The 18493-nt window shown below is 37.7% G+C and overlaps 3 protein-coding genes across 8 annotated transcripts; 2 read left to right on the forward strand and 1 right to left on the reverse strand.

The window, feature by feature from the left end:
• The first annotated feature begins 9 nt into the window (after positions 1–9).
• LOC113726860 (phosphatidylglycerophosphate phosphatase PTPMT2-like) lies at positions 10–3467 on the forward strand. Of its 2 annotated transcripts, none has more exons than XM_072075353.1 (6): positions 10–171; positions 1637–1759; positions 2117–2210; positions 2524–2606; positions 2720–2809; positions 2909–3467. In XM_072075353.1, exons 1-6 carry the CDS (start codon positions 151–153, stop codon positions 3281–3283), a joined length of 786 nt encoding a protein of 261 aa, XP_071931454.1. In that variant the 5' UTR covers positions 10–150; the 3' UTR covers positions 3284–3467. The 2 variants fall into 2 exon arrangements, with proteins under 2 accessions (XP_071931454.1, XP_027106564.1); XM_027250763.2 differs by lacking the exon at positions 10–171 and adding an exon at positions 188–576.
• A 1649-nt stretch (positions 3468–5116) lies between these two features.
• On the forward strand, positions 5117–10724 carry LOC113726861 (peptidyl-prolyl cis-trans isomerase FKBP20-2, chloroplastic-like). 2 transcript variants are annotated; one of them, XM_027250764.2, is made up of 7 exons: positions 5117–5321; positions 6418–6514; positions 6611–6825; positions 6965–7074; positions 8182–8290; positions 8379–8455; positions 10026–10724. In XM_027250764.2, the coding sequence occupies exons 1-7, from the start codon at positions 5276–5278 to the stop codon at positions 10143–10145; spliced, it is 774 nt and encodes a 257-aa protein (XP_027106565.1). In that variant the 5' UTR covers positions 5117–5275; the 3' UTR covers positions 10146–10724. The 2 variants fall into 2 exon arrangements, with proteins under 2 accessions (XP_027106565.1, XP_071931457.1); XM_072075356.1 differs by having other exon boundaries at positions 5152–5321; positions 6611–6726.
• A 253-nt stretch (positions 10725–10977) lies between these two features.
• Positions 10978–18493, reverse strand: LOC113726862 (cationic amino acid transporter 9, chloroplastic). 4 transcript variants are annotated; one of them, XR_011839226.1, is made up of 10 exons: positions 17993–18493; positions 16536–16942; positions 15375–15551; positions 15033–15257; positions 14774–14950; positions 14200–14436; positions 13267–13356; positions 13080–13169; positions 12583–12695; positions 10978–11451 (listed from the first exon to the last, which is right to left on the reverse strand). XR_011839226.1 is itself a non-coding variant. In XM_072075354.1 (9 exons), the coding sequence occupies exons 1-9, from the start codon at positions 18237–18239 to the stop codon at positions 11428–11430; spliced, it is 1674 nt and encodes a 557-aa protein (XP_071931455.1). In that variant the 5' UTR covers positions 18240–18493; the 3' UTR covers positions 10978–11427. The 4 variants fall into 4 exon arrangements, 3 of the variants coding, with proteins under 3 accessions (XP_071931455.1, XP_027106567.1, XP_071931456.1); XM_072075354.1 differs by lacking the exon at positions 12583–12695; XM_027250766.2 differs by lacking the exons at positions 10978–11451; positions 12583–12695 and having other exon boundaries at positions 12782–13169.

The raw sequence follows: 18493 nt of genomic DNA on the forward strand, positions 1-18493 counted from the left end.
CTACATTCTTGAATCGAATCTATTTTCCATTATTTTGAGGTGGAGTTGATGCAGAAATAAGAAGGTTTTTGGCGTTTCTTGAAGATTTTGTTGGTTTTTTTTTGGGCTTTGATTTTGAGGTTTTGGAAGATTTTGGACGGCGGATATTTGATGGTTTTTGGTGTGAAGTTGGTAACTTTTCTTGTTTGAACTCAATCTTGATTTGAATTTTTTCTTTATGGATTTCTTTGGTTATTAGTTTAAGTTATTGATTCTTGAGAGGCCAGGCCTAAAAGGCTCTTGTTATCTTTCAATCTTGTGAGTAATTTGGGTGATTAATTATTTAAAGTGTAGAGTGTCTAGCTTGTTCTAATTGTACTTGGAAAGATGCATATTGAGGAACTGAAGGAGGGGGAATCTGATAGAGAGGAGGGACAAGGTTGTGGTAATTATAGAGAAGGTAGGATTGTTGTTTTGGATGCAAAAAGGGCTTTGGTTGGGGCAGGTGCTCGTGCTCTCTTTTATCCAACCTTGTTGTACAATGTTGTGAGAAATAAGATTGAATCCGAGTTCCACTGGTGGGACAAAGTTGATGAGGTACGCACATATTGGCAAAACACTCAATTATTTACATGTTTTAGTTGTTTCTAGTTTCAAAATCTGGTTTGCAAAAACTTGTTTAAAGGACTTAAGTTGATAATCAGGTATGCTTGTTAGTCTGTTTGTAATGGATGATGTATTCATACGCTTGCTAACAAATTAGGCCAAAGGTAGGATCAATTTTGTATGTGTCCTAATAACGATGTTGTTGGAATGATGCTAGTGTGATTAATTCTTTTAAGGCCTTGACTTTCAGAAGTATTATTTTGATTTTTGGATACGGTTGGCTTTATTTACAATTTGCATGTGGGCTGGAGTTTTCCAGGTTTTACTAAAATACAGTCAAATTCCGCAGCTTGACCTCTTCCTAGTACTCTTTCTTTCATTTAATAAAGGCTTTTATGGTTCATATTATATGTGATCTTTCTTTTTTCCTCAGTATAGACATAGCTCAGCATTACATCTTTCTGCTGGATACTTTGAAATTTTAATTAACTACAGTGATATTGATTTGACATGGACATAGACTTGCTTATTCTGTAAAATTCAGTGAGATGTTTCTGCCTTGGTAAGCACAACTGAAATTGCATTTGGATAGCTTTGAGTGAGCTTGTACTGTTGAAACTTCAATTGTTCACCTCCTCAGAAACAGAAGAAGAATAAATAAATATAAATAACCACCTTGTAATTTTTGTGCACAGCTTGAGATTAATTTGGAGAAGTCATATTTCAAGGCTTCACTCTTGAGACCATTATGTGAAAAAAATACGTGTAGAGCTCTTTTCCTGGATACTTGGACACAGGAAAAGTAGATAGGCAGTGATTTTGTGTTCCTATCCTTGAATGATGGGTAGGTTTGGATAGATTCTCAGATGATTACTGTAGTTTGCTGACCTCAAATATGGTTGAAGTATCTCTTGGCCCAGATTGAGATGATGACAACATTCTTAGTTTCATAAGTTTGGTTCTTTAGAATGAAAAATATGTTAAATGTGAAATTGTTATCTTATTTGACATTGTCGTTATGACTGCAGTTCTCATTTCCTTGTATCATCAGTTTATTTTGTTAGGAGCTGTTCCATTTCCTGCTGATGTTCCTCACTTGAAAGAACTAGGTGTCTGTGGAGTGGTTACCTTGAACGAACCATATGAAACATTGGTCCCAACATCGTTATATCATGTAAGCTTAAACTATTTCGCAGCTCTTGCATGAATTTCTTACCTTTTCCATTTTTCTGATTGTGAAAAAAGGAAGGAAGAGATGGTCACCATAGTTTATAAGTAATCAAAGTTGTGGGTGTTACAAAGAATGCTCACATGCCATACTAGGTCTCTATGCATAAATTTGGCCCTTTCTTCCTTTGTGCTGATAAATGACGACACAGTTTAGCTTGGTTATTCAACTTATGTATATAAGAGTTAATCTGCATTCAGTTTTGATTTACCACTTCCCACTACTCTAAACTTTGTTGGTTCAAGATCACTGCTTTAATTACCTTATCATCTATGATGATGAAAGACTTGCTTTTTGCTGTAGGACCATGATATTGACCACTTGGTAATTCCTACAAGAGATTATCTCTTTGCTCCAACAAATGATGACATTTGCCAAGCTGTGGACTTCATCCATGGTAAGTATGTTTTTACTGTTGTTTGAAGATTTTCTGAAGTTAACCATTCAGCCTCAAATTCTCGAATTTGATGTTGTTTAAGCAGTGGAAGATGTATGCTGCATCATTCTCTCCTGTTCTTCCTTTCAAAAACTTAGAATGAACGTTCTAGATTTTAACATTTAGGTGGAAGAAGCTGCTTAAAATAGTTGACATAAGTTGGTCTTTAGTTTTCAGTTTTTTCTTCTTCTTGGCAGTTTTTGAACTTTCAATTGTCAGATTAAATTTTAATCGCATATTCTGTTCCTCATTATCTCCCATCTCTGATGTGAAGGAAATGCATCTCGTGGGAAAACCACCTATGTTCACTGTAAGGCAGGGCGGGGCCGCAGCACAACCATTGTCCTTTGTTACATGGTAGGCACTAGATTTTCAGATCTCATAAATTATTGACTTACTTTTGATGAGATTTTCTTCCTTCGACCGTCCCCTTCCTTTACTTCTTGCTGATAATGATTCTCTCTCTACAGGTTAAACATAAGGACATGACACCTAAAGTTGCATATGAACATGTGAGGTCCATTAGGCCAAGGGTGCTATTGGCCTCTTCTCAGCGGCAGGTATCACCGACTGATTGCCATGGTGGTATTTGAGATGCTTGCAAATGGCTTTTTCTTTTGAACTTATAGTATTATGTTTGGTTTAATGTCAAACTGCAGGCTGTTGAGAATTTCTACATCCATCTGAAGAGAACTGAAAATGACATCTCAGTGGTTGATAGATCACCAATATCTATTTTAGGTTTCCCAGCAACACTTGACTCTTCAGCTTTTGATGATGGATCTGTTGTTTTAGTGACCAAATCCGACCTTGATGGATATGATGAAAGTCACGAGTCAGGTGTAGTGGGTAAGAGTATTATGGCTGAGTCAAACCTAGCATGTAGATTTCAGTTTGTTAGTCAGGCAGCTGTTGCCAGGCTTTCGTGTCTGTGGGTTCGTTCTCAAACAGGTGAGAAAGTGTCAAAGAAGCTGGGAAGCTCCATGACAAGCAGTCAGCTACAGAGTATTGGTGTTGACATCCATGTTTATTAAGAATGTCATGTGCCAGTCAGAGAAGTTGAAATCGTTTTTTGCCTCTATTTTCTGGCCTTAGGTGGCAAAAATAAAATGGTTAATAGTAACAGGTTTCCCATCGGCCTTTTTCTTTCTTGTAAGTTTCCGAGTCCGGAAAACTATGTAAAATCTGTTTCTATATGAGATGGTATTGGTTTGAAAATTTGAGGCTTTGCTTTGAACAGTATAGACATGAAATTTTGTATCTTAGGAGAGTGTACATGGAATTGTAGATTGGCTTCCAACTTGAAGTTAATTCTAGCCATCTGCTATGGATGGATTTGACATTGAGGAACCCAAGACGATGTATTAAAGACTCGGAGCTTGCTCTTCAGGTTTATGGGCTTTCCTGTTTGGAGGCAGGGCATTCCAGCAGCCTGCTGGCAATCACAACTGAGTCTGTTGGCAAGCTGATTCCGACCTGTCTGAGTTTCCAAATTTTGATATTTTTGCCTCTTTGAAACATTTTTGAAACTGTTGATGTACACTTCCATTATGATGTTTCTTCATCATCAGCCCCCGGTGGCATGGTATTCCCCAGATTGTGTTTTGTTATCGTTTGGTTTCCTTGGTTTGCATGTACAAGAAGATGACACCATTCCCACCACGGAACCAAATCAGAAGCGTACGCTTCCTGGACTGTAAAGGGTCCGGAAAGTGAGCCATTTGTAGACATGGAAAGGGGAATATTTTGCACCTCCAGCATATTCTAAGCGTATCTTCATACCGCTTTCCCATTTTTTCCTCTCCACTTTGCACATTTTTGTTGTAGAACTCATAGGACAGGTAATGCAGTTTATATAGCCTAGCATATGATTCCACAACTTGGTTGGTTATACTACAGGATTTTGGATAGTTACACCTGCAATTGTATGCAACAGTTATTATTGTCGATGGAATTTTTTCCATTTGCCCATGTCCAAATAAAAAAGATTAGTCGTCAAAATAGGAAATCCAAAACAGGTTAGTGATAATTGTAACATTTTCTGTCTATCTTGTATCTACTGAAAATCTAGGAGGATAAACAACAGCATTTGTTTCCACCCTGAATGGGCACTTGTTGAGGTTGACCACCAAAATGTCTTTTTAGTTCTTAAATGCATAAGATGCGTAAATGTTAATTTAGTATTTTTCTTTTTCATCATTTATTTTAAAGGGGATTAATACTGATTCCACACTAACCTTTTGATGAATCATCGAATTCATGATCTGTTGCTTACAGGCGGAGTATCTTATCAATTAAGTTGCGCTTCATTATCTAAATGTCAATTTAGTGGAATTTAGCTCTAACAACAATAGTGGTAGCATGGACAAGTTTGCTTCAATGTTTACGGGCGGAATATCTTATCAATTAAGTTGCGCTTCATTATTTAAATGTCAATTTGGTGGAATTTAGCTCTAACGGCAATAGTGGTCGCTTGGACAAGTTTGCTTCAATTTATTAAAGATTAATCTTTTATAAACCGTCAATGTATACACTATCACCATTAGATATATCACACATGTGCAAAATTTGAATTTGAAATTTAAAATTTGCTCATATGTCATACATCCAACTGTGACAGTGTATATACTGACAATATATATATATAAATTACTCATTTATTAATAAAAGAACAAGGAAATAGATTCCATTTAATAAAAAGAAAATGTAATTTGCATTCTATTTTTTGTTATTCGTATTTATACTACTTATTTTATCATATAGTTTGATGAATGAAAACTATATGATTAAAATGTTAGTAAGAGAGTCATTAACAAAAATGGAAGTGCAATTATTTCCTTGTCAAACAAAAATTTCTTGGCTATGACCAACCGACCTGCTGATGATAAAATAAACTGCTTTTACTATTTCTGAGCTCAAAGCAGTTATCTTCAACTGAACTCTCCGTCGTCCTGCGAAAACAAGAGGTCAAAGCAGTTATGCCGGGCAGAGTCTGAAGGCTTCAATTTCTTGACTTGAACAAAGCCATGCTGCTGCTCTGTTCTCCTCTTCGTGCAAAGCTCTCTTTTTCTGGCAAGTCTCTTTTTTCCCTCTCTCTTTCCCTTGTGTAACAAATTCACAGACAGACAGACAGACAGAGACATATTGACATGTACTATGTGACCCGAAATTTAGATTATCAAATCTTTGAACTGTTCAAGAAATTGGAGTAGAGAAAACCCATAAATTATGCCTTAAGTCCTCATGAATATCTTGTTTGTTGCACATTTTAATGCTTCTATAGTATTTGCCACTCAGGACGGAAATTACACCTCAATTAAATACTCACAGCTGTTTTTGTAATTACAGCATTTATGCAGCTTTTGGGAAAATTGAGCTGAAATAGGAGTGCTTTTATACGAAATGTAGCCATCTTTTACTATATTCTTATGTACCTGTACAAGATTAATTGACTTTAATTTTCATGAACGATAACCATCCTTGACTTAATTTATCCAGCTCAGAGGTTTGAGGCCCGAAGGACCAGCGCAAGGCTTTTTAGTTTTTATTGTCATTTAGTTTAGTACCTCTTAAGAAGTTTTTCTTGTCTTGGATAATAAATGTCTGACACTGCTTGAGGTCTAAATGTCCTAAATTTTTTTCCTTTTCTCGTTTTTGGTACCTTAACTTCGGGAATATCAGCTATTGTGGTATCAATTTCCTGTAAAAATGGTGAAATGGAATAGGGGTAAAGGGTTCCCATAATCCTTTCATGAGTTGGTATCATAGTCTTCAAGCTCAATTTGGTCTGGTCAAATTTTTTGGCATAGCTTTTCGGTTGAGTTTTTCTTGTTGCCTGTATGTTTAACTCCGTGCCATCTGCTCCTAAAATGGTCTTGGAATTAATTTCTACATGTTTCACATAATCTATGCCAATTATATGCTAAGAATTTGTCTTGATAATGTGAAAGCAGACAACTTTAAGCAGTAATGCTGAAATTTGCCATTTATTGAATGTTTCCTATGAGGAGACTACCCATATATTGAAGATGACACTCATTATGAACTTTATACTTTTAACTGAGAAATGTAACTGGCAGTAGATAATATTTTTCCCTGTTTTCATTTTTTATCACGGAGTCATCAGCTTTTCTTGTTATGACCAGTAAAAGTTTTTAATTTGTTTCAGAGACTACTCTTTTTGCTTGCCAAGCTCGAGGAGTATTTTCCACCCAGAAAATGTTCAGAGTGCAGTGCCAGGCTGGTAGCTACCTGCAAGCTCATCGGTAGGTCTAGTAGTTCTCAGCATTAAGTTTGGAATTCTGACGAACTTCATGCATTAGTTGATTTTGTTGCTTATGATATTGTCTTCGCATGGGTAGAGAAGAGAACAGAAATGTCTTGTGTTCGGAGGAGAACTTGAGGAGGAGAAATCTTCTACTTGTTCTAGTTACTTCAAGCATACCTCTGGCTTTTCCATCTTATGGAAAGACAAAAGGTAAAAACCCATATGATGAAAAACGTTTGTTAGAGCAAAACAGGCGCATACAAAAAGAAAATAATGCACCTGAAGACTTCCCAAATTTTGTCAGAGAAGGTTGGTACTTTAATTCAGTTTTCCTTCTTGTTCTTCTTTTTTCTCCCATGGATGTTGGGTTTCAAAAGTTGTCTACTAGTTGTTTAGGTAGTTTCACAATGTTGCAAAGTAGTTAATTTTGTTGCTCGATCTGGTACAGGATTTACTGTAAAAGTTGTGGCATCAGAGAATTATGTAAAGCGTGACTCAGGTCTTGTAGTGTGGGATATTGCTGTTGGTAAAGGTGATTCTCCAAAGGCTGGTCAGCAGGTTTTCCTTTTGTTTTACTTTTACCTAAAAGAGCTGGTTTGATTTTGCATGAATATGAGCGGACTCTGATAAAAGAAACAGCTAGTGAACCAGCATTCTGCTTCAGTTTTATTTAGTTTTTCTACTTCCATGTTTGAAAGTATGAACTTCCCAACATGCTGATGGAGTTTGACAATTCTAGTAGAAAAAACTTGCTTTGACGTATTTGAAATTTCATGCTGAGTTTGACAATTCTAAGAGGGAAAAGAATGTGCCTTGACTTATTGAAACTCATGTTTGAAAATTGAACTCTTCACTAAGCTGATAGAGTTTGACAATCCTACAAAGAAAAGAACTAGTTTTGACTTATTTGAACTTCACTTAGGATGGAGAAACTTTTTATTTGTTCTCCTTTGGAAGACTTGAGCTTATTCTTGTGATGCTTGAGTTAATTGGTACGTTGCTTAAAGTTTTTATTACCACCAGTTATAGACGTCAGTCTGCCAATTTCTTTTTGAGCTTTTCCCTACTTGTCATTCTGATAACCTGTGCTGAATGTATTCTCAATGGGCATAAATTGTAACCTAGAACACAACCTCCTCCCCCCCCCCCTTCTTCAACACACCTTCTGTTAGTTTCCAACATGTTCTGAACGGGTATAAATTGTAACATAGAACACCCTCTCCCCCACTCCCCCAACACACCTCCTGTCAGTTTCCAACATGTGATTTCTTAGCATATGAACAAGTGATTATTTTGATCTGCAAGGGAATAAAAGGCAATCTCTACCTTAAAAGCTGGCATCCTTAATTTAGGGAAAGATTTGAAAAATGGTACACCTCAGAAGTTGAATAAAGTGTTCTATGCTATGATTTTTATGTTATATGAGTGGAAACGGGCACATTATTGGTGCTCTCTGTCTGTTTGTGTGTGTGTTTTTCAGCTTTGTTTTAATTTGTAGTGAAAGGTGCACAAATTTGAATGTCAAAATGAAGTTGGAAAATATTAGGAAAACAAAAATAAGGAAATCGATATATCTATTAAGGCTACATTAACAATGTCTAATAACATCTATGTGAAAATCTGAAAGGTACTTAAACTGAGGTCCCCTCTCCCTGTTTGTGGCAGGTGACGTTTCACTATGTCGGTTATAATGAGTCAGGCCGCCGCATTGACAGTTCATATGTACAGGGTACTCCGGCAAAAATCCGAATGGGTACTAATGCATTAGTTCCAGGTGAAAATGAAGATAATTATATTTTCTTTTTTCTTGTTTTCTGAAGTATGAATGAGCTAGGAGCTAAAATGGAGAAAACCTGACACAGGTTTTGAGGAAGGAATCCGGGACATGAAACCAGGTGGAAAAAGGAGAATTGTAATTCCCCCAGAACTAGGACCGCCAGTAAGTGTCAGTTATGCAGCTGGCATTTTATTTTGTTGGTTGAATCCTTTTCCTCTTCCTTCTTTTTTTCAGTTCACAATGTTTTTTAGTTGTTCATTGTTCTTATGTGTAAAGGTGAACAGTTGGGATGTAGGATTTGGCTCCACCTTTTAATGCTGACGAAGTGTGGGATGCTTCCTTAGTTTCTTCACCTTTTAGTGTACTGTTTGGATGGTTTTTTTTTTTTTTTTTTGGTGTTTATCTAAAACTTTATTGTAGCTCACTTTAAAATTTTTACAAAAACCTTTTGTGTATTTAGAAGTATTTGGAGGGTAGTTATAAAATTCCGTCACCTTCCACGCACTGTTCACCGGGCCATGACAGCCACCAGCAACCACCCCCACCCCTCCCCCACCCGCCACCCTCTCTTCTTTCTCTTCTTCTCCCCACCACCGCAACCACGTCCTCCTCCTCTTTCTTTCTGCTGCCACCCCCCTTTCTCTCCTCTCTTCCCTAGCCCCCCACTGACAAGAAAGTGGGGGAGCAAGGAGGGAGGGAGAATGGAGGAGGAAGAGAGGCGGTGGCTGCAAAAAGGGAGAGGAGGAGGTGGTGGTGGTGGAAGTGAGGGGGAGAGTAGTGGCGGGCAGCGGTGGTGGAGAGGTGGGTGGCAACAGTGGCAGCAGTGGTGGGCGGAGGTGAAATGGTAAGGGAGAGTGGTAGTGGAACAAGGAAAGAGGTGTGTGTTTTTGGTATTTTGGGGTTGATTAAACTTGGGGTGTTTTAATAAGTTAGCGACAGTTTTTAATAAAAAACAAGCAAAAAACCAGCCTACCAAACGCCATTAGCAATATCTGAGGAATTGCTTCACTTGGTAGTCTTTCCCTTGTTCCTCTAGCATCTGTATATGCTAGTAAAGGAACAATCTGAAAAAAAGAGTTCCAATGGGTGTAAAGTGTCCTTTAAGACTTTCATTAAAATGTGGACATTTCAGTTAATAAATCTCTTTAATGCCATTAGAAAGTTCATCAATCCCAAGTAGAAACCTTTTTAGAGCCCTAGATAGCAAACACCATGTGGCTTCAGTTTGCATTCACATTATGTTGAACTGTTAATGATGTTGGAGGTTTTCGTTTGTTTGTAACTAGCTTAAATTGCTCTTACTTCCATAGCAATTCAAATGCCAAGTTCTGCAAGAAAATATTTGCTAAAAAACTTCTGCTTTGTCATGAATTTCTATGTGCGTGTTGAAAACTACACGTCACCTTTATACAAGCTTTAGTGGCAAAATGAGTTAGGTTGACTTTCATCAATTTTAATTACAACGTAGTGGTGCTATGCATTGTACTCTGTTCTCATTGCTCACAGAATGTTCTGTGGATGCCTGTGCAGCCATTTGACACTAAACATATTTTTATTTTTTTAATTGGAAAATTTTTAGGTTAAATGGGTTCCTTAATTCTGAGTAATTAGCAGAAAAAGATTGTTTTGCTTTGATTCTCATTCTACTCATTCTTTTCTGTCTCAGAAATTCTGTTCCAACATTATTGTTTCTACCAATGATGATGTTATTACTTGATACTCGTTTACACAGGTAGGACCTTCCACCTTTTTCAGCTCAAAACAATTTGAGGTTTTTGATGTGGAACTGGTTAGCATTCAAGATTGCACAAGGAGGACAATTGGTTTTTACTCCGATTTTGTTTGTAATTGAATGATGAAGCTTTTCCTTCAAATGTTGGTGGTATGTTTCCTTTGGACATTGCACAACCGATAAGAAAAAGAGGTTCCTGACACCGTGGGTATAAAAGGTGGCATGCGGGCAAACATTAGACAGCACGATAGGGTGCTTAAGACCTGTTCGTATGCCAAGCCGGACCCATTTTTCAAGGTTTAGCTTTAGCTTGTCCCTAGCTACCCCTGTCAGCTTATAGTAGCCTATATTCCTTGTTTTACCATGTGTGTAGACATAACCAATTCATGCATCCACCTATATAATGGACACACCTGAACAAACACACACGTATACATCCGCATCCACCTCGCTCACATTATGTGCTTTCTGACCCAATAAGCATAGTGCAATTAACCTTGTTGCTTCGTTCTTTTTGGGACTTGGAATTTGGAAATGTGAAAGTGAGGTTGCCAAGCTCCGGCTGCAGGCATTCAGCTACACACACTTCCTGGGAGCAGGATGGACTTTGAAGTTGAATGATTTAGTTACCTGTATCATCCTCCATGCAATACTCTCCATATATTGAAATGGCCCCAGGACATGGCTGCTGCTTCTTCATCCTTTTTTAGAGTTTCTCTGTCCATGTCAGTATAATCATAGTGTTCTGTCTGGGTTTGTCCTTCTGGATGCTAACTGTGGCCTTGGCGTTCTCAGAGTATGGGTAACCAGCTTCAGTCCACTTTATAGAGATGTGCAATAACAATTTGAGCAAGGCAGCCACACGGAGGGACAAGCAACCAAATTCAGCTATCCAAAACATGTGATTTTAACATATGCATTGCAGCAATAATTCCTTTTCAGACAGAGGGCATCTCAAAATATTCGGTGTGAATTCTATCACCATTGACAGTTTTTATAGTTTCAGAAACCCGGCAAGCATTCGCAGACTACATCCAACAAGGGAGTGGACAAGATTGACTATAGATCATATCATAGTTATATTCGCAACACATACAAGTATTTACAAAACCTGTTGAAAATGACATGGGACTTCACTTGTCCATCCATTACAGACAACAGAAATAGCATTTGAGGCCATCAGCTTAATTAGCATACTGGCAGTCAGGAGCAAGAAATTTTCCAGAGTAGCTCGAGTACGGCATACGCTGCACAGCCTTGGATCCTTGGGCACAGAAGGCAGGACTGCCAAAATTGACAGATCTCTTCGGCTCCTCTGTTGGGCCATAAAAACATCCCTCCCTTTGAGCTAGTAGAGTACGTAGAAGTGTGGTCAGTGCTTTTAAAGGAGATCAAGAAGCCTTTAAACGAGTGAAACTCCCTGTTCCTGCAAAAAGAAAAATTAAATATTAAGTGTACTTTAAGTGAATAAACATGATAAAGATCAAAGATTTAAACCAGTGATATATGGAATTAGCATATTTTTCATCCTAGAAATTTCTTAATATGAGAATGATTGCAGTATATCGAAGATAACTAACAAGGGCCGCTCATTTGAAAGTTATCCTATAATTTTTGGAGTTTATTAGCCTTATCAGCCCATCACGGTTAAAGTTTATGAATGTCTTTTAGTTTTGGTATTGTGTTTCTTCTCGTGGCCCAATAGAACTCTTTCGGGCTTCATAAAACTCCCATGTGTTATATTACATGTGTAGCCAAGATCTCATACCGAATCTTTTCACATGATTTTCACGAATGAATAATGTTCCTTCTCATTTGTCCATAGAATAGGTAACAGAGTAGCTCATAAATTAGCACAATTTGCTGTTACACTTGTGCATGATGTTAGCTGGGAATTAGATTCCACCTGTGGCTTAAAGAATGTGCCCAGGAAGATAGGAGAGCAATGGCTCTATTTTGTAACTGGTCTTGGACTGTCAAGCTTTAAATGGAATGAAATTGCAGATTGACCAAGAAAAAAAAAATGAAGAAGAAGATTTTCACGAATGAGTGTAAACCCAGCTTGTGAACGGATTCCTTGATGATGCCAAGTAAAGCTGCAACATGGTCTTACAGGAAGCAAGACAACTAAGAGCACAGTAAGAATATCATAGATGGTTGATGCAAATTCCATCTGCTATGCATTCCGGCTTAAGCTAGAAAATCAAGAACACATTGTTTTCTCACAGTGAATAAGAAGATGGAAAACTACCACGCAAGCAAGTAAACAATACTTCACCTTCTGCACAAAAGATAAAATAGCAAATCTTCTTGTGCAGAACCTTATCACAGAAGAAAGACATGGATTTCCAGGTTAGGCTTTATGTTTTCTTAGACTTCACAAGTACAATATATAGAGTCCAATCATTAGTTGCTTTCTTCTTCAAAAGGATAGGCACAGATAATGAATTAACATATGGCTTACCATCTTGACTGTTCAAATGTCTTTGCTTATTATTCTCTACCAATATAAAGACTGAAGGATGGACCAATTATGAAAGCAAAATAGAAGATATGCCTGCAGATATGTTGTTCTTAAGAATTCACAAGCAAAGCATCCAAGCCCCAAAAGTACATTTCCTGTAGTAGTACTACAAAATGTATGACCACCAAGTTGGTTGAATCATGTCACTGAAATCAACAGTTACCCCTTAGTACTGCACAGACATTAATGTATCTGCAAAAATTAACAATACAAGATAGTATGGACAGCATAGTTCTACATGGAATAAAATCCGTTTATCAAAATCGCAGTAGTTTACAGGAAAATCATGTGATTACAAGGAGAAACCTAGCTTATGTACTTTTCATCCAACACCTCCTCATGTATGCAACAAATTCTGTTCTGAAGGATGAAAGCAATGTCGCTATGTGGTACAACAGGAACTCTTCAGGATATACAGGCAAACATTACAAGAGATAACTATACATCTAAAATAATTTGACTGCTACAGAGAGCTATTTAGTTTCTTCTGCAGGGGCCCTATGATAGACAATTGATGTATCTGAACTTACAGGATTAGCATGATACTGCCCATAGAATGCATAAATACCAACCATAATGATGCTCAGAACAACAAATCTGACCCAGGCTTCATAATGTAACTGCAAAGAAATTGGAAGGGAAATTAACTTATGGTACCAAGTAATTATCATACTTATAGTTTGAGTGTTCGATATAATAAAATAATGGCATGCAAACCTGGGCAAACAGAAAAATGTTGAGAAAAATGCATATAGCTGGCATAATAGGAACTCCAGGACAAGAAAAACCAGGTGGATCTGTATAAATCTGCACCATTCGGGGGTAAAAGAAAGGTGAGTGGAAAAATACATCATACAGACAATAGATAAATAAGAAGAAGATGCGCTGATATGCATTGATAATTTTATAGCCCACCGGCTATGGTCTTTCATGAACAAAAGTACTCAAGATCAACCAAAATGAATCACTTTTGACACTATGCTGGCATGCGATTGACATAACCCCAGAACACAACAGTAAACTCAGATGTCGGTTAAAAATTGAGGCAGCGTAGGTGACCTCACTGGTACTCCGAAAGACGTTCTTACTTGAGTATATCAAGCATTAGCTATAACTAACCAACCTTAAATTACTTGCGCCTTTTAAACCTGGATCTGAGGTCAAACTGGTCTAATGACTAGGTCATGGTCTTATTGAACCAAAGCCAACAAAGGACTATCAAAAAGGAAAATGAATTGTTACTCATTTTGACCGGTCCATTGGCAGACTGCGGTTTCACACTAAGTGGACCGCATGTAAAATGTGTTCAGGTTGCTCCTGCCTGGACCTAACAGCAATGAAAGTCAATCCCCTAAAAGAAATAAATAACATGACTTTCTTGTCTGATACGGGTAAAAATCACAGGCAAATTAACAAGGTTTTAGTAATCATAAGAGGTCCGGAACAGGCTAGCTCTAAGTAGCCTAACTGTTCTAGATAGAAATCATTCTATTCCTAGAAGCATTACAAGTAGACAAGTCATGGTTATCACTATTTTCAGTGCTCATCAATCACTCTTGACATAAACAACTATCCTTCTATGATTTCTTTAATAAAATTAAAAGATATTTGACAATTTGATTTGTGGTCAATTTGCTATCAATTACTTACCTGCCAGAAGTGAAGAGCAAGAGCAGCAAGGATTGCGATAACTGCAGCTACAATGACAAAAATAAATGAAGCACCAAAACGGAAAATGCAACCACTAGCAAAACCACAACAGGCTATTGTTACGAGGCAAATGATTCCTTCTCCTCTCTTTGAAATCCACCTAGTAGAAAACCTACTTGTATTCTTATCCTTCCAGCGGAGAGTTATCACACATGCTGAAACAACAGAATAGCCCGTCTGAAACAAACCAGTAGAATTGTATCATTTGCACATGATAAAGTTCTAAAATACCAGAGACACTGAAAACATTATCTAATCATGCAAAAGATACACTCCCAAAAAATGAACTTTATGCATCTACTAACATAGCCATCACATCATTTATGCCTTTGACTTTGATGTCAATTCCTTTTGTTTCAGTCTACAGTGTCATGTGCTTTATTATTACTCACGTGCTTTATATTACATAAAAGCACTAAAGTAATAGATTCCCAGAATATGCAGCCAGCTTTATAAGAAAAGGCAGTTTATGAAGCTCAATAAATACACACAGGCGAACTGTGCAATAACTTACCAGTGAACCAACAGAGAGAATATGTGAGAGTACATGTATATTTAAGAGCCCAGCCAACACCATAGCAATAATACCAGCCCAGATTTGCGAATAAATGGGGGTATGCCGAGTTGGATGCACTTTAGAAAAAATTGATGGAAGCAAGCCATCCCTTCCAATCCCAAGATACAGTCGTGACTAATACAAAACATTTATCTATAATTAGTTATTATGCATATAACATGAGTAACGTAGTTGCATATAAGTGATTGCCATTTACCTGAACGTAAAGCCCAACCAGAAGGGTGGTAGTCAGTCCAGCAACAGCACCAAAGCTGATTAGGACAGCTACAAAATTTAGGCCCTTGGATTTAAAAGCTTCAGCCAAAGGAGCATCTTCTCCAAGAAATTGGTAAGGGACCATTCCAGTAATCACCAAGCAAACACCAACATATAATACAACACAGACGAGAAGGCTCCCCATTATGCCTAATGGTAAGTCCCGCTAAACATGATATTCAAAAAGTAGAGATATATTACTAGAAAGCTATTAAAATAAAACCTACATCAGCTTTGGCTAAAGCAGAACAAAAAGAATCAATTGGATTCTATATACACAAACCTGTGGTCTCCTCGATTCTTCAGCAGAATTAGCAACTGCATCAAATCCAACATATGCAAAGAATACAACAGTTGCTCCAGTCAGTATTGCTCCAAAACCATTTGGAGCAAAAGGCGTCCAATTTGAAACATCCACCTTAAAAGCTCCAACAATGATGACAACAAAAACAATGGCTACCTGCAATAAATTCACCTTTAATGAACCAAAGGAATCTTAACTTTCACATAATTGAAATCATCAATTAACATAAGCTAAAGTGCTCATCCAATTGCCTCCTCATTCAACTCCTCCCCCTCCCCCGCCTGCCCAATTGGACCCAAAATTCCAGAAGGGTTGGATACCAATGCAAAAATGGAAAACAGCACTTAAAGCTATCATGACATAAACACAGGAAGGGATTGCTCAGTCACATGCCAGTATCAATATCATAATTGAAAGTTAAATCCAGCATGTGCAAAAGCATGCTTGCAACCACCTCTTCAATGTCAAAATATGCACACCATAAGCTAGAAGCTAGAGACTAGAAGCAGATATAACACTGTTGGTGCATGTAGCAAGACCAACAGCGCTATTATACAACACAGTTTTATAAAGACAAAGTCTATATATCTATCTTTTGCCTTGAGTTTTTAATCAATTCAAGAAGAACCCAGAAATTCAAATATTTAAGTCCCCAGGTGAAAATATAAATTCTGGTTAGTCATGATTGATATCATCACTAACTGGATATTTATCTAAAGCTTCAGTCCCACACTCTCCTCAAGTTTCACGCACCCCTCAACTATCATCATAGAAATGTTATCCTTCTTAAAATCTCAGCTTGTAGTTAACTAATAGTGAAGTTACTGATATTGAATGTACTTAGATCGAGGAACTTTGGGGTTTTTTCCATTTAAAGTGCAGACGTTATATGGAACACCACATACATGAACTTCACCTTCGAAGTATCAAGTTCAAGGTAAAAAATTTTGTAATCCACAGGTATTCATTTTGAAGAGAAAAAAGATGGCAGTGACGCCATTCCACAATAAAGACATTAGGGAGGTATGTTTTGGTTACTCAATTATATAAATCTAATTGTAGAAAGAAAATTACTGACCCTATATTGCTCGTTTCTATTGTTTAAAACAAGAAGATGAAGATGAAGTTTTAAGGGATAACCTTTGTGACCGTCATGACAGAGTTTACAATAGAAGATTCTCCTACGCCCCAGCATAGGACTATAGTCAGAAGTACTAGCAGAATCGGAGCAAGCACATTTATAGATAATACTCCAGAAATATCTTGACCATGCCCCACCCAGGCAGGGATATTATCTCTGAGAGATGGAATGAGCTCAAGTAATGAAACTACATAACCTGCCAAGCTACGGGCTATACTGGCTGCACCAATGTGGTAGTCAAGCATCAATTGACCAAACACGAGAAATGCAGTCAGCTCATTGAAAGCTGTGTAGGTGTATAAGTAAGCTCCTCCAACAACTGCAGGAAATCGAGAAGCTAGCTCAGCATAACAGAGTGCATTAAGCACACAAGATGCTCCAGCAATAATGAAGCTAATTGTGACCCCTGTGAGAAAGAAGTGAAAAACAGCCATCAATAAGCTAATTGTGACCCCTGTACTCATCAGTTAAGTCAGCTCCAATCAAGCAGTGAGATCTGCTACATCAAATATAAAGCCTGTTATGATAGGACATAGACACCACTACAAAAGCCCAAGCGTTATAACAAAACTCAGAATTGAAGTCCACCACCCATCATGCAAAACGATCCCACAGCAAAACTAGGTGAAGCTATTAATCAGATTGTGTTGAAGCTATAAACCTTCTTAACCACATAATTGGCTCAACTATATCCAATTCACATTAAAATTAGCTCGTCAGGGACTTCATTTCAATGCTTGAACTTCATGCTAAGAGCCACAGTTGCAAGGTAATTAAGCTCCACTTATTGTCAAAAACTTTATACTTTTATGCATTAAAAAGGTCCAAAGAAATCTTTCAAATAAAAAACAGACGTATTGAAAGATAGCCTTTTCATGCCAACGATATAAATAAGGCCTTTTAACTATTAAAGCATGAAAATAAGCCAAAATTTGAAGTGCAGCTCCATTTCTTGATTCGAAGCATGTATGAGGACCAAAGTAAATCACTCACAAATGACTTGAGCCCAATTTAACCTGCCAACACCCTTTAAAATTACATGTGAAGAAAAAATGCAAACAGTGCGGAAACATAACCTCGCAAATGACGTCAAAGCGCTATATATACTCATGTACTAGTACCCACTAGCAAATTGCCAGATTTAGATTTACGAAACGCTATTGTATTCAAATCTAGTTCGACTTTTTCAGGAGATTAAGATCGCGTTTTAACTTGACTTGATTATATGTGTCAGCCGAAAGCAAACTTTATCGAGCTTAGCTCCTATCCCTCACTAGCTTCATTAATTTATATGTAACTTTCAGGCTTTATGCTTATCCAACTGATCTTGGACTAATATCTTTTTGGTATTTGCTTCGACTTTCATGGCCAACATCAATACAAAAATACCAATAAATTTGAGGAAGGCGAGACAACTAAGTAGAGTAGTGTACGGTATAATTGAATTCGAACTGACCGGGGCCAGCGTCGCGAGCAACTGTGCCGGTGATGACGAAGATGCCGGCACCAATGGAGGCGCCAATGCCTAGGAGAATCATGTCAAAGAGGCTGAGACGACGGATGAGGCCTTGGCCAGAGTTTGTACGAACGGAAGTCTCCGACGACGGCGGAGCCAGAGGTTTGGCTCTGAGAGCCGATGAGCAGAAGTGACCCAAGCATGACATCGGCGATGAGGAAGATGATGAAAGATCATTGCTGCTCATATTCTGAATGAATAATCCCAAGTTTGGTGGAAAGATTCAGAGAACAGCAAAATGAGAGGGACCTTTGCCACTTTTGCATCAAATTTGTACATTTATAGTACGTTACTTGCGCGAAAAAAAGTTTTTTCTTTTTTTTCCCCTTTTACTTTTTGACCAAAAAATGAGTAAAATTAGAAAAAAAAAAATGAAAAACAGGTTGTCGGCGATTTTTGCCACGCTTTTGTCGCAAACCATTTTGACTTGTGTGCTGTGAT

The sequence above is a fragment of the Coffea arabica genome, chromosome 2c, assembly GCF_036785885.1.
Source record: "Coffea arabica cultivar ET-39 chromosome 2c, Coffea Arabica ET-39 HiFi, whole genome shotgun sequence".
NCBI classification, from domain to species: Eukaryota; Viridiplantae; Streptophyta; class Magnoliopsida; order Gentianales; family Rubiaceae; genus Coffea; species Coffea arabica.

Coding starts and splice junctions, on each gene's coding strand:
- LOC113726861 (XM_027250764.2), top strand. CDS start 5,276: ATGCTGCTGCTCTGTTCTCCTCTTCGTGCAAAGCTCTCTTTTTCTG. Junction 6,515..6,610: donor AGCTACCTGCAAGCTCATCG/GTAGGTCTAGTA, acceptor TCGCATGGGTAG/AGAAGAGAACAGAAATGTCT. Junction 8,456..10,025: donor CCCCAGAACTAGGACCGCCA/GTAAGTGTCAGT, acceptor TCGTTTACACAG/GTAGGACCTTCCACCTTTTT.
- LOC113726860 (XM_027250763.2), top strand. CDS start 367: ATGCATATTGAGGAACTGAAGGAGGGGGAATCTGATAGAGAGGAGGGA. Junction 2,607..2,719: donor CCATTGTCCTTTGTTACATG/GTAGGCACTAGA, acceptor CTCTCTCTACAG/GTTAAACATAAGGACATGAC. Junction 2,810..2,908: donor TGGCCTCTTCTCAGCGGCAG/GTATCACCGACT, acceptor GTCAAACTGCAG/GCTGTTGAGAATTTCTACAT.
- LOC113726862 (XM_027250766.2), bottom strand. CDS start 18,239: ATGAGCAGCAATGATCTTTCATCATCTTCCTCATCGCCGATGTCATGC. Junction 14,437..14,773: donor TTCTCTCTGTTGGTTCACTG/GTAAGTTATTGC, acceptor GGTTTGTTTCAG/ACGGGCTATTCTGTTGTTTC. Junction 13,357..14,199: donor TTGCTCTTCACTTCTGGCAG/GTAAGTAATTGA, acceptor CGAATGGTGCAG/ATTTATACAGATCCACCTGG.